Source organism: Sorex araneus, chromosome 1 (assembly GCF_027595985.1).
Source record: "Sorex araneus isolate mSorAra2 chromosome 1, mSorAra2.pri, whole genome shotgun sequence".
NCBI classification, from domain to species: domain Eukaryota; kingdom Metazoa; phylum Chordata; class Mammalia; order Eulipotyphla; family Soricidae; genus Sorex; species Sorex araneus.
Genome location: NC_073302.1, coordinates 318,963,411 through 318,991,121, shown reverse-complemented (window position 1 = coordinate 318,991,121; position 27,711 = coordinate 318,963,411). Strand labels below are relative to the sequence as shown.

The window sequence follows — 27,711 nt, the reverse complement described above, 5'->3', positions numbered from 1 at the left end:
GCAGAACAAATGGCTTGCATGTATGAAACTCTGGCACCACAGAAAACAGCAACAAAAAGACAAATGAAACCCTGAAAATCCTGCACTACCTTTTGGCCAGGTCTGGAACTTGCTTTGTTCCTGAGCACTGGTGGGAGCAACTGGAGAAGGCAGCTTTGGGGTGCGCCGAAAAACAAAGAAGACTCTCCAAATTCTTTCTCTGCCTATTTAAACTAGATGAGCCCTTCTACAGAGTAAGCTTTCTTTACTCCCTTTCACACAAACATAAGCAACTTTCTATTCTCAAAACCATATCATCTTGGATGTCTGCCATACTGGTAAATATAAGCCTCAACGTCCAACTGATTTGATCTTGATAGTGTTCTTTGAACCTATGGGTAAAGTACTTCCTTCCTCTTTTTTGTATTCACACACTACACTCATGAGTCCTCTTGTGGTTCTCTGCAGTAGAGACGGAGCAACTATCTCCTTCACTTCCTTCCTTCTCCCACCTCCAAATTATCTTGGGCAATCCCATCAAAACACTTTCCCAAAAACCCACCTTCCCCTCCAGTGACTGCCCGAGAGCTGTAACCCCGCATACCAGCCTGCCACTGCCTTTGCATCTTGGTGCTGGAGCTCGGAGCCAACCAGTGACTTTTTCCTCCTGATACCAGTGTGGACGAACAACATGAATGATCAAAATTAGCCTCTCCCCCAGGTGACTGCTCATGTCCCATCCTCCCATGCTTGTGCACCTAAGCAGATTTTACATGTCCAATTTCTTCCCTCAGGTCTTACCCAACCCACTTATCCATAACTGTATTTCTCCCCTCAAAAACTCAAAATTCCTTCGACTCCAAAACACCATCAAGGCATCTAGCATTTAATATTAAACATTTAATGCTGATTTTCGAAATTCACAATTCCACAAATGTTAATGAAGAGAACAGTTTGTCTCCACAGCATTTCAGGACCTAGGCGCTCCTTTGAAAAATGAAAGACACTTGAGACCAAGAAAGTATTGTGATTTGGTCCCTAGAAAACCACGCCACCCTTTTCCTCTTCAATTCTACTGAGTTTCTTGAGAACTCCTGTCTCTGACAGTCCCTGCTTTGGCAGTAAACATGTGGTAGGTACTCAGGACACAGCAATGAGGTTTATGAAATGAACTTCTGCAAACACCCGTCTCCCTGTCGTATTCTTATGGTGAAGACTAATCCCCCACATGATGGTAACTGGAAGGGGGACTTATGGGAGGTGATTAAATGGTATTGAGATGAATGCCGTACATAAGTGACCTCAGGGAGCTCTCTTGATCACTCTTTTTTCTTCCCACTACAGGAAGTGAGAGTGAGAAGATGACCAGAACGGGGCCACCAGACAGAGCTCTGATCTGCCCTTCCCAGTGCCAATCAATATGTGCCATGGAAGTCCCCTGCCCTATGGCATTTCTGTAAAAGTGGTCCAAACCTACTAGGACAGTGAGCTGAATGAGAAAGATTTAACATCTGTAATGCCTAACAGGTATAAATAATATTCTAAACAATCTGGGCCTTTTTTATATTCTTAGTGATTCACACTTTGGAACAAATGAGTCATCAATGGTGATGAGGAAAATTCACACTTTCTGAGCAAAGAGTTAATTTTTAAAAATAAAACCAATGTGAAACCAGCTAACATTTACAGATTACTTCATTAAGAACCAGGTGCCTGTTAAATATTTTAATCTACATAATCTTATTTGTCTTCATAGTGAGGGATTGTAATTATCCTTACACTACAGAGAAGAACATTGGAATTCAGGTGGCTTGAGCAATCTAAGGTCTCACTGCTTTTAAATATGCAAGCTAAAATCACACACTGAGCTGCCTACCTGACTCCAAAACTCATGTTAACATTTTCCTGCCACCCTAAGATTCAACTACTAATGTTTATCCTTCAATGCATGTATAAGCATGGCCAACGCCAGACTGTCTTTACAGCTGTACTGCCTTCTATATCCTCTCTTAGACACCAAGCTCCACTAAACCCCAAGCCCGCAAGAAATACCCAGCCTCTTTCCCGACTCCTGGCCATTGGTCTGTTGCTTGCACACAGTCTATCAGTAGAAACGTTTAATTTTGAACCCTCAGTCTATGCTATTCCTCTCTGAACCTTCTTTCCTCTCTTCTGCTGGATGAAATATTGGCTCCTACCCACTTCTTTAGCTCTTTACACTTCGCTTCTAGCCTTTGTATCTTGCTTTATGTTTAGCTTTCTATACTCACCTAGGCTCTGATGGACTACCAACATGTTGACAGGAGGTGAAAGAAACCCAAAGACTTATTACCAATCTATCTTCATATACGCAAGAATCCCCTCACAACATGCTTTGTAAGCATGAGAGGATGATTACGGAGCCTGTATAATTCACTTTCTTCTGATACCAAAGGCAAAGCAGACAATGAGTAACTTTTATTCTCAACAAAACCCTACAACAGTAATACACTCCAGTGTTAACTATCCTGGATGGACACAGGCTTTCCTGGTCTTCTGGGAGATAGCCAGCACTTTATTCTTCCTCAAGACAAAGATAATGGCATTGCTGTTGCAAAATTGGTGCAAGAATCAAGACTTCTTGTAAATGCTCTCTTGGTCAGAAATGCAGAAACAGAATGTATTTTTCTTTTTTTTTTTAAGGTATTTTCTTTTTTTCCCTGCTTTTTGGGTCACATCCAGTGATGCTCAGGGGTTACTCCTGGCTTTGTACTCAGGAATTACTCCTGGTGGTGGTGGAGAGCCCATATGGGATGCAGGGAATTGAACCCAGGTTGGCTTCATGCAAGGCAAACGCTCTACCTGCTGTACTATCGCCCCGGCCCCCCAGAATGTATTTTTCTAAAATGATTGTGAAATCTAAAGCATTAAGAGGAAGCAGCGTCACAAAAATTCACTTCCTTTCCAATTTTGGCAAAATCCTATGTAATCATCACTTATTCCAGGGTTAAAGTAGGTGTTGGGGGGAGGTAGGGAGAGGAGATGTTGGGGGAGAAAATGATGCAAAGATGTCAAGCACTTGTGTTTCCACCTACCTCTCTTTAGTTGTATTGACTTTGCCACATGAGCAAGGGGCTCAGATAGAATTGTACTTAAGAATGCCTGTCACAAATCTTTAACTCACCTGAAAAGTGACAAGACCTTCAAAATAACCACCTTAGACATCTATAGACCCTCTGCCTTTCTTCTTGCCTTTCACTGTTCAGAAATGTTTTGGAATTTGACAAAATTTATTTCAAGACAAAAAATATCAACCTCTTCATTATATTAGGCACATAATATAATATCCCTTGATAGCACAGCGGGTAGGGTGTTTGCCTTGCATGTGGCCAGCCCGGGTTCGATTCTTCCATCCCTCTTGGAGAGCCCGGCAGGCTACTTAGAGTATCCTGCCCGCATGGCAGAGCCTGGCAAGCCACCATGGCGTACTCAATATGCCAAAAACGTAACAAAAAGTTTCACAATGTAGATGATACTGGTGCCCACTCAAGCAAATCGAACAATGGGACAACAGTGCGACAGTGCTACCGTGCTATTGTATAAGAAATCTCAATTTTGGCAAAGAGCACAGAGAGATAGTACAGGGGCTAAGGTGCTTGCCTTGCATGCAGCAGAGCCTAGTTTAATTCCTGGTATTGCATGGTCTCCCCAAGCAGCACCAGGAATGACCTCTGAACGAAGAGCCAGGAGTAGCCTCTTAGAACTGCCAGGTGTTCTCTTCTCAAAAAACCACAAAAAGAAATCTGACTTTGAAGCCAGGGAGAGTAACAAGGATTCATGAGTATGCCTTGCATGCAGCTAGCCTAGGTTCTATCATTGACACTGCTAGTCTGAGTATCACACGGTACAATCCTGGGATCTGGGGTACACTGGTTGGCTGGATAATCCCCAGTACTAGAGGGCCCAAGCAGCATTGCATCCTGGGGTCCTCCCAGGAACCACTCCCCCGTGTAAAAATAGGAGGGGACCCGGGCCTCCTGAGCTCTGCTCGGAAGCCTCACTTCTACCCCAAACCTCACTCAAAAGCTGTCCCAATGTGTACATGCTGATAAGTCTCAGCAGAACCAATGGCGGGGAAAATCTTCCTATCAGGTGTACAGTGAGGTGAATGGTTCAGAGCAGTTTCATGTGAAGGTCGGCAAGAGTGTGCTTCAGAGCCAGGGCACAGACCATGCTTAGGGAAACATGTTTGACTCCAGAGTCATCATTTCCAACTACCATTGTCATAATTGTGGCCTCTTCTCTGTCCTAGCTGCCTTCCCCCTCCCTCTTGGTGGCATGCTTCCTGCCATGGAACAATCCTCCTAGCCCTGTTTCTACTGTCTTCAGTTATTATTCACATACTATGTGTACATATATGTGCATATGTATCCCACAAATAAGTGCATGCTGAAAGGAGGTAAAGTAATATGCATGATACCCTTTCAGCAACGGTATTGCAAACCACAGTGACTGATAGGAAAATGAGAGGGAGAGAGAGAGAGAGAGAGAGAGAGAGAGAGAGAGAGAGAGAGAGAGAGAGAGAGAGGGAGGGAGGGAGAGAGAGAGAGAGAAAAAAAAAGAGAGAGGAGAAAAGTGTGCCATTGAGGCAGGCTGTGATGCACACTGGTGAAGAGATGGGTATTGGACATTGTATAGCTGAAACCCAATCATGAACAACTCTGTAACTGTATATCACATGGTGATTCCTTTTTTTATTTTTTAAAAAAAGATATTTGAATGTTATTTTCAGCATTGCCACAGGCTACTGTGCGGTAGGTTAGGGATAAGGTCTTCCCTGAAGGGTCTTTGGGGAAATGAGTGGAGAAGAAACACACCTTGGTCATTTCTGTTAGCACAGTGGAATCCATCTGCCAACCTAGAAAGTGCATCTGAGTAAGATGAGCTGCGGCATCACAAGGCCTGGGTCTAAAACCCAGCATCCAACTCTTCCAGGCTCACCCTGGGGAAGTCCGTTCAACTTTCAAAAGCTCAAGAACCCTCCTCTACAAAAATCTGCCCCAGGGCTGGAGGGCACCGGGGCAGCTGCCGGGCACGCACCCACCCACTGTTCCACTCACGGGCCCCAAGCACATCCCGGGGTCACTCCTGAGCAGTCAGGAATCCCCAGGGCACAGCAGGGTGTGGCTTCCCCAAAGAATAAAATTAATTTTTTTTCAACAAAGTTATTTCTTGTCATTTTCGGGAGTGATCTCCCAAACAATAAGGATAAAAACACCCAGAGATTTGAGGAAGGTGGAAAGAAGACAAAAATCTAAGTGAAGCTTGTAGTGACAGGTCACAGTAGGACTGTAGAAAGGGCTCTATTCTGGGGTCCCAGTTCCACTGAGCCAAAACAGGGCATGTTGAATGCAGAGCCACTCTGCTGCTCTGCACGGGGCTATGACTGACGCTACTTCTCAGGGCCAGTATCACTGAAAATCCCCCAGGCAACAGGAGGCCATTCTGTCTTACTGAGAATTTCCAAACACCAAGTTTGCCAGTCGAAGGGTTTAAGAGAGCAAAGTTTCTGAATGAATAAGAAAGCAAAGTCACTCACAGAAGAGAAGCACAGATAAATGTCAGCCTGTGAGTGTACTTGGAAGAAATATTATTTCCTGTTAACTGTGTAGGGGCCTTTAGTGTCTGTCAGCCCACCCTGATAAACGGCGAGGCAGATCTTTCTTCCTCCTTCTAAGACAAATTTTACTTTCTCTAAAATAACATATGCTTGTTGGGAAAAAAAGGGGGAAATACACAGATACAACATTCAAAGTCCAGCACATGGTAAATCTTTAAAACCATTTTTCTGTGCAAGCAGAGTTATCTTTTTGTTTCAAAGTCAGATTTATGCTAGGAATATTGCCTTAGAGCCTTTTAAATTTATCATCTTATGGCTATCCCTTCCAGCATTAATAAATATTTTGATGCGATACCATAGTTATATAAAGCTATTATTTAGGTAAACCAATCACTTATTGTTGGCTACTTGATAAGTTTAAGCTTTTTCCCATTTTAACTACAATTGTAATAAATCAAAACAACAATAACATATGCCTTCACACCAGATGGAAGGCCTATATCAAAAATCTGGAGACATATATCAGTGGCTAGAGTGTATACATCATTCTTTGCATGCAAAAACCCAGATTCAGTCCCCTGGAACTTATGATCCAAAGATTCAGAAAAATATGGCCCCCTCAAAGAAATGCCCACACTATAGGCCACATTCCTGCACACCCAAGGCCCTGGCAGCTGTACCCACACCCCAAAAGCTGCTGCCACACCTCCAGCCAGACTCCACTGCCTCACCTCTGAGCTCCAGATGGAGGCTAACCTGCTATCAATTTCAGGTACTGGGGATTTTTTTGGCTGAAAAAAAAAATAACCCATAGGGTTACTCAAAATCAGGATTGGTGGCCTCCCCCCATATCACCATACAGCCCCAGTAGCCACACGCACGACCCACCACACTGCCATGTAAGTTCATCTGCCAGCCCTCCTCCAGAGACTCATAAATAAATCTCAAAAGAGATCAACTAGCCACGGAAATCTCAGATACCCAGTCTCCACTGAGACGTCCTGGCAATCTCAGAAGAGGCTAAGCTACATTCCTGCCCTACAGGATTCCAGCCCCAGCAACCGCTCCCACATCCCAGTTCTGCCCTGTGCCTCTTGCCAGAATGCCCAGTTAAATATTCTGGATCTTTTGGAGCATACAGCCACAAACTCTTACAATACTAATATCCCAATAGGTGCACACCAGATTGGATGGAAAGGTAATGTAGGAGCCAAGTCATCTCAACTAACAAAAACATTAGCACAGAAAGCTCAACTTGCAACAACAGCACAGTAAATCCTCAGCAACACACTTAACATTCCTATAGTGAGCCACAACAATTTTCACAAATTTTCTTTTACTGAAGTATTTTTCGATTAACCCATCAGCCATTTAGTGGTAACAAGCAATATAAAAATCATTGTGGGCCTGCTACAGGGGCAGGCTTGTGGGGTGGCTGGGAAAATGGAGACAGTGGTGGAGGGAAGGTGACAGTGGTGGTGGGATTGGCGTTGGAATACTGAATGCCTGTAACAAATCATTATAAACAATTTTGAAAATCATGGTGTTTAAATAAAGTATGTGTGTACCCCCTGTTCCAAAAAGAAACAACCAATGTTGGCAGGGCTGTGGTAAGAAGGGAACCATTATTTACTTTTGGTATGGTCATCTGGGTTGGCCTCTATAGAAAACGTTATGAAACTTCTCCAAAAATTTAAAATAGGGCATCCATCTGATCTAGTAACTCCACTTCAGTAATTCCACTCCTAAGCACTGCTTGAAAGACCACAATTTAAAAGTGAACAAATTGAAAATAGATGAATAATTTTAACTAAATTAAATTGCAAGAAACCTTCTGGAGAAATCTTTGCACTCATGACTACTCCCTTAAGATCAATTCTAACAAGAACATGATGTCCCTGAATCTTCCCAGTGAGATGGGCCAGGGCTGACAACTCTGACCCAGTCACAGAATGGGGGCAGACAGATCCCCCTTTCTGCCTGAAGGTACAGCAGTCTGCAGCCACACCTGACACTCTCTGACACAGAAACAGCCCAGCTCCACAACCGAACCTCATCACACTGCCAAGACGCCAACCGTGGAGAATAGGGAGAAGATGGTGGCAGGGTGAAGGCTCCAGAGCCGGAAGAGCAGTGGCAGCTCCTGGAGCTCTAAACAGCGTGGCCCATGGGGACATAGAATTTCTTCATGAATGACCACAAGATCCCTTTTAATGTTTTCTCTTCAAAAAAGTGGCTTTAAGTGGAACCAAACAGCATCCATGCGGAGCACTGGCCGGAGTGGCGCAGGCTCTGAAGCTAATGGAGCAGCTTTTGGCGCTATGGGCAGCTGGCCACCATGGTGGCAGAAACATGAATGAATAGGGCTCTTCGGGTCCAACATGGCACTAGCTTGGCACACGGGTACCAAATTGTGGAGGGCACCTGGTTTTCCACTATGGGAGGCTGGCTCAGGCAATATGCTGCCAGCAGGGCGTCCCCACCATTTCTTCCCTGGTCCAGCCAGTGCTGCCAGTACTGCCCACAGCAGATTATGGAGGAAAACCTCCCTGAGCACCAACTTTCTCAAGACCAAGGATGGGGGCATGTGCCCCCTCGTCAGGTTCTGCCAGACTGGTGGCTGGGGCCGAGCACCCAGAGCACCCGAGCTGCAAATGACAGCGGCCCTGGCCTCGATCCTGGTCCCTGCTAGTTCCACTGCTGCCATTGCCACTGGGGCCCAGAGGGCACAGTGCCACTGGTGGGTCAAGCTGGACAAAGTGGGCGAGGGCATCAGCAGCCTGATGGCCTTGCTAACACCCCCAAACCACCACTATGCCTCTGGTTGGACCCCAACAACTCAAGACCAAGTTTTTCGAGAAATTAAACTGCCAAAATTTAGGTAGGTATCAACCAATTTCAGAACCCAGCAGCTTCTTGCAGAAATGCCTCTCGACTGTGAATTAAGCTACAGCCCCATGCCACCCCGGGAGGGGAAAGGATTTTGTCCCTTGGCCTTTCCTTTCGGCGGTGGTGACATGGTGATCACCATCTTTTAGAGCCCATTGGACAGAGGTACAAGTTTGCAGTGACAGGGTGCACAGGAAATCTCAGAATGGGGGGTGGTACTGGCGCTGCTCCCTGCTCAGACGAGACCCCGAGTGGCTGCCTACGAACAGCTTCTCCGCCCCTGAACAGCCATGATCCCGGAGGCACACAAACCCCCACAAAAAAAAAAATCAACCTAGGGTGGGGTGGGCTTGTGGCAGACCACCTGCCTTGCATGTGTATAAGGCCTGAAACCGCACACAGTGTCTCAGGGCTGTAACGGAAACACAAACCCCCCAGTTCCCAGTGAACCAACTCTAGCGTCACCATGTAAGCTTTTCTACTGATCTCACTTCAGAGACCCATAAATAAATCTTGAAAGAGATCAAAAACCGAAGTTATTCTTGGACCCGCACAAGGCTGAACAGACAGGGTAGATCAGAGGGGGAAAGGTTAACCTGGTGCCTGCCAAAACAGAGCCCTCAGCAGCCATTTACTCCCACAATCCAAACAATCCAAAATCACTGACATACCCCTAGCTGGACTCCACCGTCTTGGGATGAACCTCCCTGATACTAATTTGGATGTTGGAACATTGTACGACTGAAACTCAATCATGAACAGCTTTGTAATGGTTTATCTCATGATGATTTAATAATTAATTAATTAATTAAAAAGGAGAAAAAACACAACAAATATTTCCAGTTCCATAGTTCCTTGTACCATGTGGCTGTATTATGAACAACTTAGCATATAAATAATGGTATTATAATTTAAAAAATTTAAAGATAAACTTAATGAATGACAATGATATAAAATGCATATTTTGTGATGTATTTTTCAAAAGACTGTGCTATGGAATAATTTATATTCCTACCATGAGGATGTAAATTAGTCTATTTCTCATACTTTGCCAATACCAGGTGCCAAATGTTTTATTTTTGCTACCTGGCAAGCTACCCGTGGCATAGTAGATATGCCAAAAACAGTAACAACAAGTCTCACAATGGAGACGTTACTGGTGCCCACTTGAGCAAATCGATGAACAACAGGACACGGGAGGACAGTGCTACAGTGCTACTATTATGAACAAAGAAGAAGGCTCTCATTTTGGCTTATTATGTTTGAAGTTTACTAAGGATAATCATAAGGCTCTGAGCTATCTCTTCACCCAGCATGTTTAATGACACTTTGCAGAAAGTGACAGGGAGCTGTAACCCAACAGAGGAAGTAGATTTCGGTGTGAAAAGCAACTGCTTCCTCAGAGAGACTTCTGTAACACTTCTCAATGTTCTCCCTTTTGTGGCTCACACTGCAAATGGTAACAATACTTAAAGAGAACACTGAGGAACCCTGACACCCCACGTCCTTTCCCAGTCCCCAGAGAACTAAGGAAACCTGCACCTCCACAGACCTCACTGCATTTGTCAGGAAGTTCTGTACCAGAGGGAGCTGAGGTATTCTGAAGTCATGTGTGTTTGTGTGCACATGTGCACCTTGAACAGTTTGGGGATAAGTGATTTGATTACTTGCTTCGGACAGGTGATTTCTGTTTTCTTAATCTTGCTTACGTTTTTCAATATTCCCCAAATAACCACAAAGAACACCATACTCATTACAACTTACCAGAGTCCAGAGAAATTGCATATTAGAGTGGAAATCCTCAGCTATACCATTGCTTAGCTGGGGTCCTTTAATTAATGTTAAGAAAGCCACAAGTTTTCTCTGCTGTCTGTATCTAGTTCCGAACTAGAGTTCCTCCTGTTTTGACACCAAGGATTTCCACCATTTGTGTTCCCCCGGGTTTGATCCCCAGCATCATATGGTCAGCATCAGAGGTGTGGCCAGGTGTGGCACTGTCACTGAGCAACCTCAAACCTAAATACCACCAGGTATGGCCTCCAAAACAATGCAAGCAAAATTAACTAACTAAATAAATAATTTTTTTTTCTTTTCGGGTCACACCTGGCAATGCACAGAGGTTACTCCTGACTCTGCACTCAGGAATTTCCCCTGGCAGTGCTCAGGGGACCATATGGGATGCTGGGAATCGAACCTGGGTCAGCGGCATGCAAGGCAAACGCCCTACCTGCTGTGCTATTGCTCCAGCCCCAATAACAATGTTCATATCGTTTGCCAAGGGTTTTCGCAGAAACAAAATCAAACCACGCCTGAAGTCCAGGTGTGGCTAACATGCAGAATGGTGTACAAGCCAAGTTCCTGGGTTTGTATGGGCTCAGGAGAGTGTACAGCTACATATTCCCCATACATTCACATATGTATGTATGCATACACACATATTCATAGCATATATAATGTTATATATTGCATTTTATAAATATATATATATAAAATTTTGGATCCACACCTGGCTGTGCTCAGGGCTTACTCCTGGCTCTGTGCTCAGAGATGACTCCTGGAGGGGTTCGAGTGACAGAGTGTCAGGCAAGAGCCCTATTCAAGCACACTATTGCTCTGGCCCTCAAATTCTATATTTCATAAATTATGACGATTCTAAATCACCCCTTCCAACAATTTCACTATTTATCTGATTTTTACTATTGCACTATTTGTATGACTTTACTATTCATCTGTGCCACCAGTGGGTTTACATCTACTGCATCAGTACACTGGAAACACCGTAGACGCATGGAAAGGTAGATGCTAATGCAAACCTCTCCCTGGTCGGTGTTCAGTCATGTCCTGCTGGTGCCTTAAAGTGACCTTGGTGGAGGATTCACATCACAGGAGCCCTAGCAAGTGCCCTCCTGCAAGAGCTGGTTGCTGAAAATGACCATTCCACTACTATTCCTTCAGTAGTCCTACAGCTTCTAAAATTTTTCCCTTTGAATAGCGACTTAGAATCTTTTATTAATTTTTTTAATGAAAATTTTCTCTACCCATCCATTCCACCTCTAGCCCTTGATGTTTCATTCTACATTTAAGAAGCCCCTCACCTGGTCTCCTCCAGTTCTTCTCCACCTTCAGAAAGGAAGAGATTTTAATATTATAATTTAATTTAATTATTATTATTATTATTATTTTGCTTTTTGGGTCACAACCGGCAGTGCTCAGGGGTTACTCCTGGCTCTGTGCTCAGGAATTACTCCTGGCAGTGCTCAGGGACCATATGGGATGCTGGGGATTGAACCTGGGTCAGCCGCATGCACGGCAAACACCCTACCTGCTGTACTATAGCTCTAGCCCCAAGGAAGAGATTTTTTTAATAAATTTATTTATTTTTAATTAATGAATCACCGTGAGGGTACAGTTACGGATTTATACAGTTTTGTGCTTATGCTTCCCTCAAACAAAGTTCGGGAACCCATCCCTTCACCAGTGCCCATTCTCCACCACCAGTAAACCCAGCATCCCTCCCATCCTCCCCAATCCCATCTCCCCCCACCCCACCCTGCCACTGTGGCAGGGCATTCCCTTCTGTTCTCTCCCTCTAATTAGCTATTGTGGTTTTCAATAAAGGTGTTCAGTGGCCACTGTGCTCAGTCTCTAGACCTCATTCAGCCTGCAACTCCCTTCTCCCGCATGGCCTTCGACTACATTATAGTTGGTGACCCCTTCTGTGAGTTGCCCTTTCCCCAGAATGTGAGGCCAGCCTCCAAGCCATGGAGTCAACCTCCTGGTATTTGTTTCTACAATTCTTGGGTGTTAGTCTCCTACTCTGTTATTCTATATACCATAGATGAGTGCAATCTTTCTATGTCTATCTCTCTCATTCTGACTCATTTCACTCAGCATGAAACTTTTCATGCCGATCCACTTAAATAAAAAATTCATGACCTCCTTTTTTCTAACAGCTGCATAGTATTTCATTGTATAGATGTACCAAAGTTTCCTCAACCAGTCATCCGTTCTAGGACATTCGGGTTTTTTCCAGATTCTGGCTATTGTAAATAGTGCTGTGATGAACATACATGTGCAGATGTCGTTTCGATTATACTTTTTTGCCTCTCTGGGATATATTCCCAGCAGTGGTATTGCTGGGTCAAATGGGAGCTCAATATCTAATTTTTTGAGAATCGTCCATATTGTTTTCCAGAAGGGCTGAACCAGTCGGCATTCCCACCAGCAGTATAGAAGGGTCCCTTTCTCCCCACATCCTCTCCAACAGTGGTTGCTTTTGTTCTTTTGGATGTGTGCTAGTCTCTGTGGTGTGAGGTGGTATCTCGTGGTTGTTTTGATCTGCATCTCTCTGATGATTAGTGATGTAGAGCACTTTTTCATGTGCCTTTTGTATTTCTTCCTTGGTAAAGTTTCTGTTCATTTCTTCGCCCCATTTTTTGATGGGGTTGGATGTTTTCTTCTTGTAGAGTTCAATCAGTGCTTTATATACCATTGATATCAACCCCTTATCTGATGGGTATTGTGTAAATATCCTTTCCCATTCTGTGGATAGTCTTTGTATTCTGGTCACTGTATCTTTTGCGGTGCAGAAGCTTTTTAGTTTAATGTAATCCCATTTGTTGATCTCTGTTTTTACTAGATTGCTTAGTTCCATGTCACCTTTGAAGATACCTTTATCTTCAATATCGTGGAGGGTTTTGCCGACCTTGTCTTCAATGTACCTTATGGTTTGTGGTCTAATGTTGAGGTCTTTAATCCATTTTGATCTGACTTTTGTGCATGGTGTCAGGTCAAGGTCTAAGTCCATTTTTTTGCATGTGGTTGTCCAGTTGTGCCAGCACCATTTGTTAAAGAGGCTTTCCTTGCTCCACTTCACATCTCTTGCTCCCTTATCAAAGATTAGATGATCATACATTTGGGGTTGTGTGTAAGGATATTCCACCCTGTTCCATTGGTCTTCCGCTCTGCCTTTGTTCCAGTACCATGCTGTTTTAATTGTTACTGCTTTGTAGTAAAGTTTGAGGTTGGGGAGGGTGATGCCTCCCATCGTCTTTTTCCCAAGAATTGTTTTAGCTATCCTTGGACGTTTGTTGTTCCATATGAATTTTAAGATTGCTTGATCCATTTCTTTGAAGAATGTCATGGGTATCCTTATAGGGATCGCGTTGAATCTGTATAATGCTTTGGGGAATATTGCCATTTTGACAGCACTGATTCTCCCTATCCACGAGCAGGGTATATGTTTCCATTTCCTCATGTCCTCTTTGATTTCATGGAGTAGCGTTTTGTAGTTTTCTTTGTAGAGGTCTTTTACTTCCTTGGTTAAGCTGATTCCAAGGTATTTGATTTTCTGGGGCACGATTGTGAATGGGATTGCTTTTTTCATGTCCCTTTCCTCTGCCTCATTGTTTGCATATATGAAGGCCATGGATTTTTGGGTATTGATTTTGTAGCCTGCAACTTTACTGTATAAGTCTATTGTTTCTAACAGTTTCTTAGTAGAGGCTTTAGGCTTCTCTAGATATAGTATCATATCGTCCGCAAATAGTGAGAGTTTGATTTCTTCCTTTCCTATCTGGATGCCCTTAATCTCTTTTTCTTGTCTAATAGCTATCGCAAGTACTTCCAGTACTATATTGAAGAGGAGTGGTGAGAGTGGGCATCCTTGTCTTGTGCCTGATCTCAGAGGAAAGGCCCAAGGAAGAGATTTTTAATCTGACCACAAGAGGAGGAAGAATGGGGTCTGTGAAGCACAGCCCTTCTGTTCTCTCTCCTCTTAGTGGGTGTATTTTCTGCCAGCACATGGATTCCGGCCACAGCCAGAGATCAGGAGGAAAGTAAGTAGGGACAAGGAAGCTTACTCTGGTCTGCACTGCCAGTGTGGAAAGTGTCTCATTCTGAGACACTTGTGCATATATAAATCACATTCTTCAAGCTCTATCAGTAATGAGAGTGACAAACAGGTCCTCATTTGCTTTACTCCATGGCCATTGGATGGTTCTGATCTCAAGACAGAGAGGAAGAGGAGCTTTCTATTTATTCCGCCTCCTCAATCCCCCCCAAAATACACTGTTTTTTCCACTTGCCCATGAGAAATTGGTCCAGCAAAATTTACCATTTTAAATGATAATGGTAGTATGTAAAAAACTGTCAAGGAGAGACGAAAGAAGAAAGAGGACCCAGCTGGTTGCTGATTTGTTACTACTTATTCAATCTTTAAACTTCCATCTCCCACACTCCCCGCTCTGGCCTCTCTCTGGATCTACTCCGCCCTCCTTTCTAACCTTTCCCTCCCCATGTCTCTCTCTTGGAACCCCTTTTTGCTCATGGCGCCATATATTGACATCACCAAAGGCACCAAAAGATCTTACAGGAAGAACATCAAGGCAACATTATTCTCTTGTATCTGCAGGCCAGTAATCTAGGCCTCCGGAAAGAAGATACAAAACCAAAATCCAAGCCTTCCTTGGGCTGAAAAGCACTCGGATTTACATACCAAAGACTGGGCTGGGCTGACACATGAAATCTACATTGTCAATTACAAACTAGGCAGCACCTGAAATCTACATCCCAAAGACTAGGCTGGGCCAGAGCCTGGAATCTACAATGTAACAATTCAATCTTAAAAGGTTCAATAACAATAGCAGAACACCTATTCTCTAGGACAGATACTCTTTCAGCAGGACCCATCAATGATGAAATCCCATGGTTGTGTTTCTCCTCTCCTTGTCCAACAAACATCTGAGCATTCATAATATTAATCGTTTTGTATGGGCATAGCAAGAGATGCATTAAACTTTTAGAATTGCTCTCCTGGGGCCATCTCAATCTCAGACTACAGTGCTCAGGCCAGATTAGTCTTTCCTATCCCTAGCAGGGTCCTAGTCTCGTCATTACTCTAAGATCATGACAGCACTTGTCCATGATCAGACTCTTAATTTATAGTTAAGAATGAGGCACTTTGGCCAGGCCCATCTCGATGCCAGGGTAGCACATAACTTACCGCTTGCCCTGGGTCCGTCTCGTCCCCCGTTGGGACCCTGCCTTTTAGAGGACTAGGAACTGAGGGCAACCAAGGCTACAGTCAAGAAAGCAGATGCCCGGGAATTAATAATATTCAAAACCAATTAAATCCCAATTGCAAAGGCATATTAATAAATGTCTTTCTTTGTCCATACAAAAAGGACTTGCTCTGAATAAGCTATGCAAAAGACTCAAGGAGAAGAGAAAGACATTATTTACAAGTCAACAGAACACTAAGAAAGAAGCTACAAATAAACAGAGGAATGGGAGCACTGTGACGGGAGTAACCCAATAAACCTAAACTACCTGAAGCTATGTAATCCTACAGTAGTAGAGAAAAATTAGACATATGCAGATCTTGAGCTGATTCATGCTTTATATAAACTGATTGGTGGTCCAAGCTGTCAATCATAAAACAGATCCACCTCTCCCATAGGGCCAGGGCCAATATGGGTCTAGCTATAAGCATAAAATGAATTTGTTAATGTCAGAACAAAATTAATCTTCTTTACACCAAAATTTCCTCTTCTTATATCCAATTTTATCTTGTCATCAATACTTACTTTTCTTCCTAAATGAAAATAACTTGTGTTCTCTGCTCTATCTGACTCCCACATCTGTACAGTTTGCTATTTCTCAGCCACCTAGTAGCAGACAATGTACTTTCATTTTTTTCCATAAAACTAAAAGATCCTCTTGAATACTTTTCATAGGCAGTCTTGCATTTTAATGAGTTTTTAAAACTAAATTTATATTCATTTATTCTTTTCATAAAAAATTACCAGACATCTTTTTGTTTTACACTTTGATGTTCCATCTCCTTGTCCACCCACACTAACCTTTTCCCTAGCATTTTTTGTGTGCAAGCTTATTCATTTCTGCCCTTATGCATTAGTTTGCCTGAAGGTAGGCTCATTTTTTTCATGTTCCTCTATAATGAGATCCTATTTACTAGTTGTGAGTCACAATATATTTTCAGAATCACTGTCCAAAACACCGAACATCCAGATAAGTAAGTTTCTCACAGAAGCATGCCATTTACAAAATCTAGCATTTTGAATATATGTGCAAATACACCTAATCTAATTCAGAAATGAAAATAAATCCCCTAAGTGTTAACCTAAAGAAAACCTATTTAGCAAATTCCCTCAGCCACCCATGTCAATGTTAATTAAGATTTCTTAAACTAACCCCTTCTTACACCCATCTTCTCTTGCTTTATCCTGATAACTCAGAAAGTACCAAATAAAAGATTTCTCTTGGGGCCAGAGCAGTAGCACAGTGGATAGGTAGGAAAATGTTTTTGAATCATCTTTAGCAGATTATTCATAATAAGCAACACAAAATAAATTATTTAGGTCCTGCTTTGGGGGCAGCGTTTGGGGGTCAGGGTGGAAGCATTTGAAATATGGTTGTGGGAAGGTGTAATGGTGGTGTGATTGGTGTTGGAATATTAGATGTAACAAATTATTGTGAACAACTTTACAGAAATGAGATAAAATTTAAAGAAAGAACAAAAGCCAACCCTCAAAAACCAGGCAAACAATTTATTTATACTTATCCCATCTTGGGTCATTGGAGTCACATTACTTTGACTTCCCCCCTCATCATTTTCCTAATAAATTAATCATTTTGCAAGCTAAAAAACCCATAGAGTGTATGACTCTTGCATATGAAATGTACAGAACAGGCAATTCTAGAGTCAAAAAGCAGAACAGTAGCTGCCAAGGCTGGGGTCACTGCTGATGGTACAAGGTTTCTTTATAGTGCAATGAAAGTACTGTGGAATTAGTGGTGATGGTGCAGTCTTTGAATATATATATTCACATATATGATATATACATATATACACAGTGAAAAGACATTAATATATACATAATATATATATACACACACACAGCGAAAAGACAACAACTGGCATACCACAGACCTGAATCCATAAGGTATATGGAAGAAAACATAGGCAAAACTCTCCATTACACTGAAATTTAAGGCATCTTCAAAGATGAAACACCACTGACCAAGCAAGGAGAAACAAATACTAACTACATTAACAAGTGGGACTACATAAACTAGAAGCTTCTTCACCTCAAAAGAAGCAGTGGCCAAGATACGAAGACAGCCCATGGAATTGGAAAAACTATTCACCCGATACCCATCTGATAGGCGGTTAATATCAAAGATATAAAAGGCGGGACCCTCTGCGCCTAAAGACTTTGATTCCAAAGATGTAACACATTCGGGCATCCAGCGCAACATCCGATAGCGATGCACTGGGACACCGAACTGGGCTACAACTCTGTGCTGCCGGGGGTGGATTTTTTTTTCCTCCCCACCCTGTCTTCCTGCACGGAAAGCGGCGGGCTGGCGCCACCCATGTGGCAGGCGCCATCTTCTGTGACTCCAAACCCACAGGTATTCGGATTTTACTTTTGGGGCTCCCAGGAACTCATGGGAAGGGGGCGTAACCGGCACGCCCTCGGCCCAGATAAATCCGGAGCCACTGAACGCGAATCGGACACTCTGCGCCTAAAGACTTTGAATTCAGAGACTTCTTACAGCAATGCACTGGGACTGTGAGCTGGGCTATGCAATTTCTGGCAGAATTTTCCCTGGACTTTATACAGAAATCCAAAAGCGTCCGCGCGACTTAACATTTATAATTGTCAGCAATGTGAAACGGTTCCATTTGAACAGGTCTGACTTGGGGGGGAAACTCCAAATAATAACAGTAAGTTTTTGTTGAAATATTGAAGGTTTTTAATGTAGCAGCCACCTCTGGACTGTGAACTAAGCAAAAGCCCCACGCTGGCCGACGCGGCGTGGTGTACACCATACTATGAGGCGCAGGAAGGGGGATGAGGGGGAAAAAGAAAAAAAAAAAAGGGAAAAGGAAAAAGGAAAAAAAAATAAGAAGAGAGAGAGAGAGTTATGTACTTGTAGCAGTGGGGCTACATATCCCTTCATTTCCAGCAATGAAAAACTAATTATCAAATGTAGTAGGTCTGTCTCTCTTGGGTGGAAACTCCAACAACTATAGTGAGTTTTGTGTTGAATTATGGAATGTAATCAAGGTAAAGAAAAAATGAAGTGAAATTCATTAGTTATACAGTAGGGGGTAGGGGTGGGGGCGGGGGGTATACTGGGGTTTCTGGTGGTGGAATATGGGCACTGGTGAAGGGGTGGGTGTTTGAATATTGTATAACTGACATATAAACCTGAGAACTTTGTAACTTTCCACATGGTGATTTAATAAAAATTTAAAAAAATTAAAAAAAAATTTTAAAAAAAGATATAAAAGGCACTTCTAGAACTTTAAAAGAAAAAACATCCAACCCCATAAAAAAATGGGGAGAAAAAATGAACAGAAACCTCCCCAAAGAAGAAATATGAATGGGCAAAGGCACATGAAAAACTGCTCTGCATCACTAATCATCAGGGAGATGCAAATCAAAACAATAATGAGATACCATCTCATGCCACAGAGACTGGCATACATGCACATGAACATGAACAAGAACAACCAGTGCTGGTGTGGATTCGGGGAGAAAGGAAGTCTCCTTCATTGTTGGTGGGAATGCTGATTGGTCCAGCCTTTGCAGAAAATAATATGGACAAATTTCATGAGGTCATGAAATTTGCCTCTAAATGATAGACTTGGAGAGTATCATGCTGAGTGAAATGAGACAGAAGGAAGGGAAGAGATATAGAATGACTGCATTTTTTCGTGGGATGCAAGAAAAAGTATGAAAATAATATCCAAGACCAGGGAAATTGGACCAGGAGAACTGGTCAATGGTTGGTCAATGGTGTGCGAGATGGAGGGTAGTTAAGATAGAAGAGGGTCCATTATGACAATACTACTTGGAAACAATCACTTTGGACAAGAGCTGAGTGCTGAAAGCAAGTAGAGGGCTATAGGTGATAACATGTAAGCATCTGTATCACAAACCATAATGCCTAAAATGAGAGACAGAAAGAGAGAGAGAAGAGAGGTGCCTGCTATGGAGGCAGGTGGGGTTGGGGTAGCTTGAAGGGCTGGGAGGGAAACTGAGGACACTGGTGCTGGGAAATTACACTGATGGAAGGATGGGTGTTGGAACATTGTATGACTAAAACACAATCATGAGCAATTTTGTAATGCTCTATCTCACAGTGATTCAACTAAAAAAAAAAAAAAAACTGGTCACCTGAGCCCTGAGTGATCCCTGAGCATAGAGTCAGGAGGTAATCCCTGAGCACTTCCAAGTACAAAGCCCAAACTAATAAAAGACAGAGAGAAACAAGGAAAAGAAAAGCACACGCACTCCCCCAAAGTATCTCAAGAATAAGGGAGACTGAATTTCCCCCTACAAAAGAGACTCAGGGAATTTTTTTAAATGTATTTTCTCAAGACAATTAGTCAACAATCCTTTATTCTCAGACTTTAACTCTCTTGATTTTTCTAAGAAACTCAAAAGCCAATACAAAATTTGATACAGTGTTTTTAAAACTCTCTTTCCAATGTATTTTAGTAAAAGGGGATGCCTAGATCACTCCTGGCCCCAAATTTAGACAGGAGAAGGAAAGAGAAGGTAAGAAATCAAGAGGAAGTGAAGAGAACAGGAAGTAATGGGTGAACAGGCATCAGGGCTTTGGTTATACTGGTATATGAGTGAGTGGTATAGCCATATATCTGAAACACAGCAAAACCGAAACCATGAGATCTAAGCTGCAACCACTGAAACTTTATAATGTGCCTGTCAAGTTGACAGGTGGGGGGTGGGGTGGGTAGGAGTATATGGAAATGGTGGAGAGAAGTTGACACTAGTAGTAGAATCAGTGTTGAAATATATGCCTAGAACTCAACTATCAATAACTTTGAAAATAACAGTTCTTTAATAAGAAGAAGAAAAAAACACTTTTTCCCAACAGTTTTCTGTGTTAGCAACTATTCAGGCAGTTAAACAGAGACTCCAAACAACTGAAAACTACCAGTTTAGTAAAATCTGATTCTTTAACACAAATCTGAGACCTTGAAAATACTCAAACTACTTCTACGAGAAGATGACAAATTTAGTTGTCATTGAATACATTAAGATTATTATTCTTGCCTCATTTTTGCTTCCCTGACAACTACAATTTTTTTTTCACTTAACTAAGCAGGAGCTGATAATTAGCATCTATTGCCATGTTATAATTCAAGACCAAATACCTGAGTTGCTTCAAGAACTCAACATCAGAATTGCTGGTAATAAACTTGATGAATTCTTCATAAGAAGGAGCATAGGTATAGGCTCTTTTGTGATGCTGATTCGCCTGTTCTCTGTGCTCCAACTGGGAGAGCAGCATCTGGTTAATGTAATCTGGATTACTAAGTAAGTCCACTACTGGCTTCAAGACTGTGGAAAGAAGAAGAAGAAAGAACAACTGAGAAAGAGAGTCATCTTTAAAGGAATTATTTTTATGTTATATAATTAAAACTGAACCATTTGGGGAAGCATATTTTTTTTAAGAAAAACTATCCAAAGGCAAGGTTCAAATATTTAAAAAGGTGCATGAGCATCAGACACACACATACACACACAGAGTTGCCTACCCCTGTGGGTATGCTATTAACTGCGGCCATAATAAATGACTCAGATACAAAGGGATAATGAAAGGAAAATCATTTGGAGCCGAAGCTGCTAGCAAAGCTATCAAAATTAAGTACATGGATTTTTCTCTTTTGTCTTCTTTAAAGCTCAATATATTCTTTCTACCAAAGGATTAAGAAGTCAACATTATTTCAACTGGTGAAAACAGATCTCAAGGAAGAGTCAATTAACACTGATACAGATTCATTCTGCCACCTTCTAGTTTAAAAGTTCCCCTTTTCTTTGTGGTTGGATGTATTAACAATGGACTCAAAATTACTAATCCTGGCTGGAGAAATTGTACAGTGAGTAGGGTGTTTGCCTTGCATGTTGCCAAACTGGGTTCTATTTCTGACACTGCAGATGATCCCCTGAGCCCCATCATAAGTAATCCCTGAGTGCAGAGCCAGGAGTAAACCCTGAACACTGTCATATGTGGCAAAAAAGGGATTAGTCCTCAGATATTAAATGAAATACTCAATCAGTACCTATCAAATGCAACATTACTTGTTTTAGATTCGAAGACAGGAAATTTCTCTTATACCATCTTCTCTTCCATTTTTCTCATCCTAGCTAAGCATTTTTCCCTGGATTACTGTTTTTTCTCTCTAGTAGCCACAATATATTGTTATAGTTCCTTATTTCATTTATCCCCAAACTAAGTATTATCAACAAATTTTCCAGCAAAATAATTTTAAATAAGTACATCTTGGAGTTTGAATATAGACATTTTTTCATTAACTCATATCATTGCTGGCATGAGTAACTCAAAAGCCATCACAAATAGATACTTCCTTATGGGAAGCATAAAGGCTGACTGTCTTGAGTCAAAAAAAAAATAGCCTATGCATTTGGCAAAATGGTAAATACAATGTTCTGGTTTTGTATGACCAAATGATGCCTGTTTGAGTGATAGCAAAACTTGAAATTTTAAAAATATATACATACTTTTTTTTTTTTTGCTTTTTGGGTCACACCCGGCAATGCACAGGGGTTACTCCTGGCTCTGCATTCAGGAATTACGCCTGGCGGTGCTCAGGGGACTATATGGGATGCTGGGAATCGAACCCGGGACAGCCGCGTGCAAGACAAATGCCCTATCCTATGTGCTATTGCTCCAGCCCCAAATTTTTAAAAATATTTTCATTTCTATATGGATTAAAGTACTCAAGTTCTGCATAGATGTCATATTAGCTGTTATTATATTAGTATATAGCATATTAATCTGCACAATTATCATGGCATTAGTATTATCAATTACTTATAAAAGTCTACCTTTTCTTGTGAGTATTTCTGCAAGCATTATACGTAAGATGAGGGACTGGACATCCTTTGAGGGGACGAGACAAAACACCAGAACCTGAGAACATGTTTGTAGGAATCTTACTTCATCATCTGAGGTCCTCAAGCAACCATGCAACACAAAAGGCCTCGGCTGTTCTTCATGTCTACAAAGCAAAGGAAAGGGGGACAAGGAGGAAGACGACTTCTAGAAACAATTCTTGTATATACCACTAGGTAAATTTTTTTTTCAAATGGATAATACCTTAGTTTTCATAACTGAGTCAATTCCTCAACAAAATCAATAGTCAACAATTCTCAATCACAGACTGCTTTGATAGAAATCAAATGCCTGACTTTTTGGAAACCCAGGCACAATAACTACTTTAAGAAGCATTAACATTTTACACATAAGTCCCAGATGAGAGCAACAATCTAGAAAACGAGTATTTTCTTAACAAATGTATTATTTAAAGTCTCCCAGATTTCTATTTAAATGTGATCTACAGTTTCTTTTTTTACCCAAAGAAAACTATCCAAACATAAACCTAATGTCACTAGTCCACCTTCTGATTCAATGATAATGGGATTTTTAAAACAGGAAATCCTGGGCCAGAGCAATAGTACTGCAGGTAGGATGCTTGTCTCGAATATGGCCAAACTAAGCTTGATCCCCGGCATCCCATATGCAGTCCACCAAGCCTGCCAGGAGTGATCCCTGAGTGCAGAATTAGGAATAAGCCCTGAGTACCATCAGCTGTGATCTAAACACCCTGCGCCGCTAACCCCTCCAAAAAAAAAAAGTGAAATCCTACCACGGTTAGGTTGATGACTTGATGCTACATCATTTACGATAAACTGCCTTCTAGGAAGATCTCAAATACATTTTATTCAGTCTTGCCAACTTGTCAAAGACTCTGTCAGGACTGAGTTCATCTCATGACTATTAATTTGGAGAATATGAGTGAAAGAAACATAAAGTAGAACTTTCTTTTTGTTGTTTTTGTTTTAGGGTCACACCTAGCAGTGCTCAGAACTTACTCCTGGCTCTGTGCTCGGAGATCACGCCTGGCAGACTTGAGGGGGACCTATGGGGCTCTAGGAATTAAGCCCAGGTCAGTCGCATGTAAGGCAAAAGACCTACCTACTGTACTATCACTCTGGCCCTCAAAATGGAACTTTCTTTGTTTCCTTTTCTTGATCTGCAGTATCTTGATCATAATTCAAATTGACTGGGAAAGCAATTTTTCCAGTATTTTCCAGAGACAAGATAAATTTTATGGAATTCATAAGAGTAATAAAGGGCTAATTCTGATGGGAATAAAATCAAACCTCTAAATAGAGAGGGTGGTATTATACAAGGTATATTAGGTATTATAATACCTAATCCCATAGGTATTATATGGGAAATGAGAAAAATAAATATGTGATGTTGTCCTTATAACTACTGTCTGCCAAGAGTTAGCGGGGAAAGACTGAAAACTAATTTCTAGAGTGCATAGACTAAAAAAGAAAGATTTCCTTTGTTTTTAAATCTAACTTTTACTGGTTGAGGTGCTGTGATATACATTACTGGTAATGATGGTTTCTCATGCACATAATTCCAACACCATAACAATCAACAGTGTACCCACCTTTCTCCCCCAAGGACCCTAACACCCCTCTAGATAATCTTCCTCTTCATCTCTACAACAAGATAGAGGATTTCAAATTTGGGTGCGAAGTCAAAAATCACACTTTTTTATACATCTCCCAATTTGTATTGACTTTTTTTAAAAAAAGAGTATCTTCAATAATTTTTATAGAGATAACACCCACTTAGTGCTCAGAGTCCATTACTAAGATATGCTCAGAGGACCACGTGATACCTGGGGGATGATGCCATACTACGGATGGCATACCACAAGCTCCTGTATGCACAGTACATGCTCCAACTCTTGGAGTCATCTCCCAATTATTCTAAACTCCCACTATGCTGCAAGCTAGAGTTGCTATTTTTATATAATAAGAATTAAATACCATTGTCATTTTGTTCCTTTTTTAAAGCAATACTCTAAATATCTATAAATATACACAAACATACACACATATATGTAAGTAATAAACACACACATCACATATTTGGTAATTGCCTAGGTCCAGCTAACTCTAAGTTAGCATGCGATGTCACTCCTTTACATAGGTAAGCTTCTATTCTTTCTGTTCTTCTTCTAGCAGGAAGTAGCTCCAGAAGGTGAAGGCTTAACTCCTAAAAGAAATTTCTAGGATGGGATATGAAGAAGGCAGGATGCAGGAGGAGCCAAGAGGAGGCTGGCAATGAAGTTCTTGGGAAGTAAACAGTGAGTAGCCCGCTTGCTTTGCACGTAGCCAGATCCAGATTCAATGCCCCAAGGTTCCCCAAAGCCCCACCAGGAGTGATGTGGGGGTCATTTGAGGAAAGGAAAGACACTAAAACCTAAAATTGAGTTGTGAACCTACCCTTCTACCCAAGGGAACCTACCCAAGGGAAGTGCACCCTTGGCTCTCATCCTTTTGGAGAAGTTCTTATTCTCCCCTGGGTGGGGTGTGTTATCCTGCCCCCACCCCCATCTCACATTCTCTCAACCGATACTTTACTTCAAATAAGAACAACAACAACCCAACCCTTTCACAGGAAGAGCTTCTGTAAAGCACATCCAAATCCCTCTCGGAGAACACTCTGTGCCCTCTCTGTCCCAAGGGAAGGCTTGCACCAAAGGAGCCACTCCTTGAATCGCTACAAGGGCCTCCCCTTCCTGGAGCCAAGTGAGGGAAAAGCTGCCTTAGCAAGCCAAAGACCTGAGAGCTGGAGAAACAAGTCTATGCATGGGGTGAGGACGGGGAATGCTACAACAAGGTCCTCTAGCAAGTGGACATGAAGGACAGCTTCAAAAGTAAAGCAAGAATTGGGAGTAGGCAGCCACTTCTGGATCAGGAGCCCTCATCCAGAGACTGGGTTTCCGTGGCCACAAGTATTTGCCTATTGTGATCCTAACTCCTACCTTTGTGTGAGCAAGAGGACACTGGCCTCTCATAACCCTGTGCTGTGCAGCATTAAAAGCTCTCCAGCTACACTGAGAAGGGAATCATCATCATTTTGCAGTTGGCAATGTTGAAGAACTAGGTAATAAAGTGAATCGCTCAGGGTCAAAAAGAGCTATTTTTGCTGAATCTTCAGTCCAGACTCTCTTCTCCGTGACATAACCAGAGACAGCAAGAGGAAAGAGAGAACGGTTTCTCAGAGGAAAAATACATAAATAAAACTACTTTTCCCTTTGTCTGGTTGGTAAACAAAACAGAGATCACAAGAAAGAGATTATGAAATTAAACACACTACTGATTTAATGTTATAAAAACAATTTTTAGAATTTCCTAAAACATGCTGAAAGAAGACAGATGGGACAAAGGAAGAGGAAACAGAGGGAAGAATTAAACGTGATCCGAATTGGCTTCAAGAAGCAACAGGATGACCGCCTGAAAATGAAAACATGCTGACCAAATGCTTCCTCCACACGATTGCATAATAGCCAACTGGCGAATGCATGACTTTTATTAATGCAGTTTATTATTCTCTTATCTGATAGTGACCAATTCAGTTGGGTGCTTTGCAGACTGCCCAAATAAATTTATAGCCAATAGATGTCTGCGCATCAATATTGGTTTCTGGATCGAGGTTAACAGTTTACTTGGGGCAGACAAGTATAGACACAGGCATCAAAACTAGATGCACTTCTTCGGGGGGCTAAGGGTGGGGAATAGATGCGCTATCTGCCAGTTTTCTTGTGTGATTTGCAGACCTGATGCATCACCAGATATTAGTTCTCCAGGGTTCACCTCCAGGGCATGATCATCTGTGTGATAAACACTAGTGACCTACTGATGCTGTTTCAAATACACAAAGAAAATGAGGATTCTTTATAAGAACTCTCAACTAGCATGTCCAATACAGAGCCTGGGTATCAGTGAAATAAATTCAAGTTTGGCGTAAGCCCAGATGCCCAAAGAAATAATATTTCTGAAACGGAATCAAATTCTGCTTCTATTATTCTGATTGGTATCATCTACAAAGGCAGCAATTTCAGAAGCTAGTCTGAATGAAAAATATATTCTCATTGTTTTAATTAGATTGTCCATCAGAACACTTAATTTCTCTAACCACTTGCTCCCCTCCCAAACCTTCATTAGTCTTCTATCACTATATCACTGTCATCCCATTGTTCGTCGATTTACTTGAGCAGGCACCAGTAACATCTCTATTCCTCTCAGCCCTGAGATTTTAGCAGCCTCTCCTTACTCATCTTTCCCAATATTGGAGGCTCTTTCAAGGTCAGGGGAATGAGGCCCATCGTTACTGTTTTTGGCATATCGAATGTTACTAGTTTTCTAAATGGAATGAAACAATGATTCAAAAGTGACTGCCCAATATTGTATCATAATTTAAATATTTTAAAATTCTATATGATTTGAGGGTGGAGCAACAGTACCACAGGTAGGGCTCTTGCCTTGCACATGGCTGGCCTGGGTATCAATTCTTGGACCCCATAAGGTCTTCAGAGTGCAGCCAGGAGTGATCCCTGAGCTCAGAACAAGGAGAAAGTCAGACAGTCAGCTGTGACCCAAACCCTTCACCTCCCCTATTTTTAAAAAATTCTAATTGAACTTTAAACTTCCAGTTGAATGCAAATAATCTTTGAGAGTATTTGCCAGCTAGAACTAAGGAGCACTTTAAAGAAGGATACTATCCAAATTAGCAAATGTGCCAATGGCTTGATGAACCCTTAGAAAGTTGAAGCTTTTGAGACTCTAGAGCTGTGGCTTTGATGGCTGAACCACAGCCTGGGGAGAATCCAGAGGGGAAATAAGGTTGAAAAGCACTATTTTAGAGAGGAGAACCAAGAGTCCTGTTTCTCCCACTCTTCTCCTTAGTTGAAATACTACTTTGCTGGAAATTACTTTCTCTAGAAACAGCAGTTTCCAAAGCATGAGGTCTGGAGACTCCTGTATCTCTGCAAGACCCTTTGAAGAGGTCTGTCAGTTAAAACTAGGTTAACAGTAATATTACTCGTCTTTTCCACCTTCAGTCTAATGAGCAAAGTGGAGTTTTCTGGAAATCACATAATGGTGATGACTCTGTCACTCTGATGGCTAACTGAAAATGTACTGTGTACTCCAGCACTTAAAAAGATCATAGTTTTAAGGGCTGGAGAAATAGCACAGCGGGTAGGGCATTTGCCTTGCATGCAGTCGACCCGGGTTCGATTCCCAGCATCCCATATGGTCCCAAGCACCATCAGGAGTAATTCCTGA

At 41.9% G+C, this 27,711-nt stretch overlaps 1 protein-coding gene across 1 annotated transcript in view; it reads right to left on the bottom strand.

Moving 5' to 3' along the window:
- Positions 1-27,711, bottom strand: part of SNX25 (sorting nexin 25) — a 125,272-nt gene that overhangs the window by 53,087 nt on the left and 44,474 nt on the right. The window contains exons 4-5 of the mRNA XM_055146752.1: positions 22,381-22,553; positions 20,685-20,871 (exon numbers count right to left, since the gene is read on the bottom strand). Of these exons, the coding sequence (XP_055002727.1) occupies positions 20,685-20,871; positions 22,381-22,553 (360 nt within the window). The remainder of the gene's footprint in view (positions 1-20,684; positions 20,872-22,380; positions 22,554-27,711) is intronic.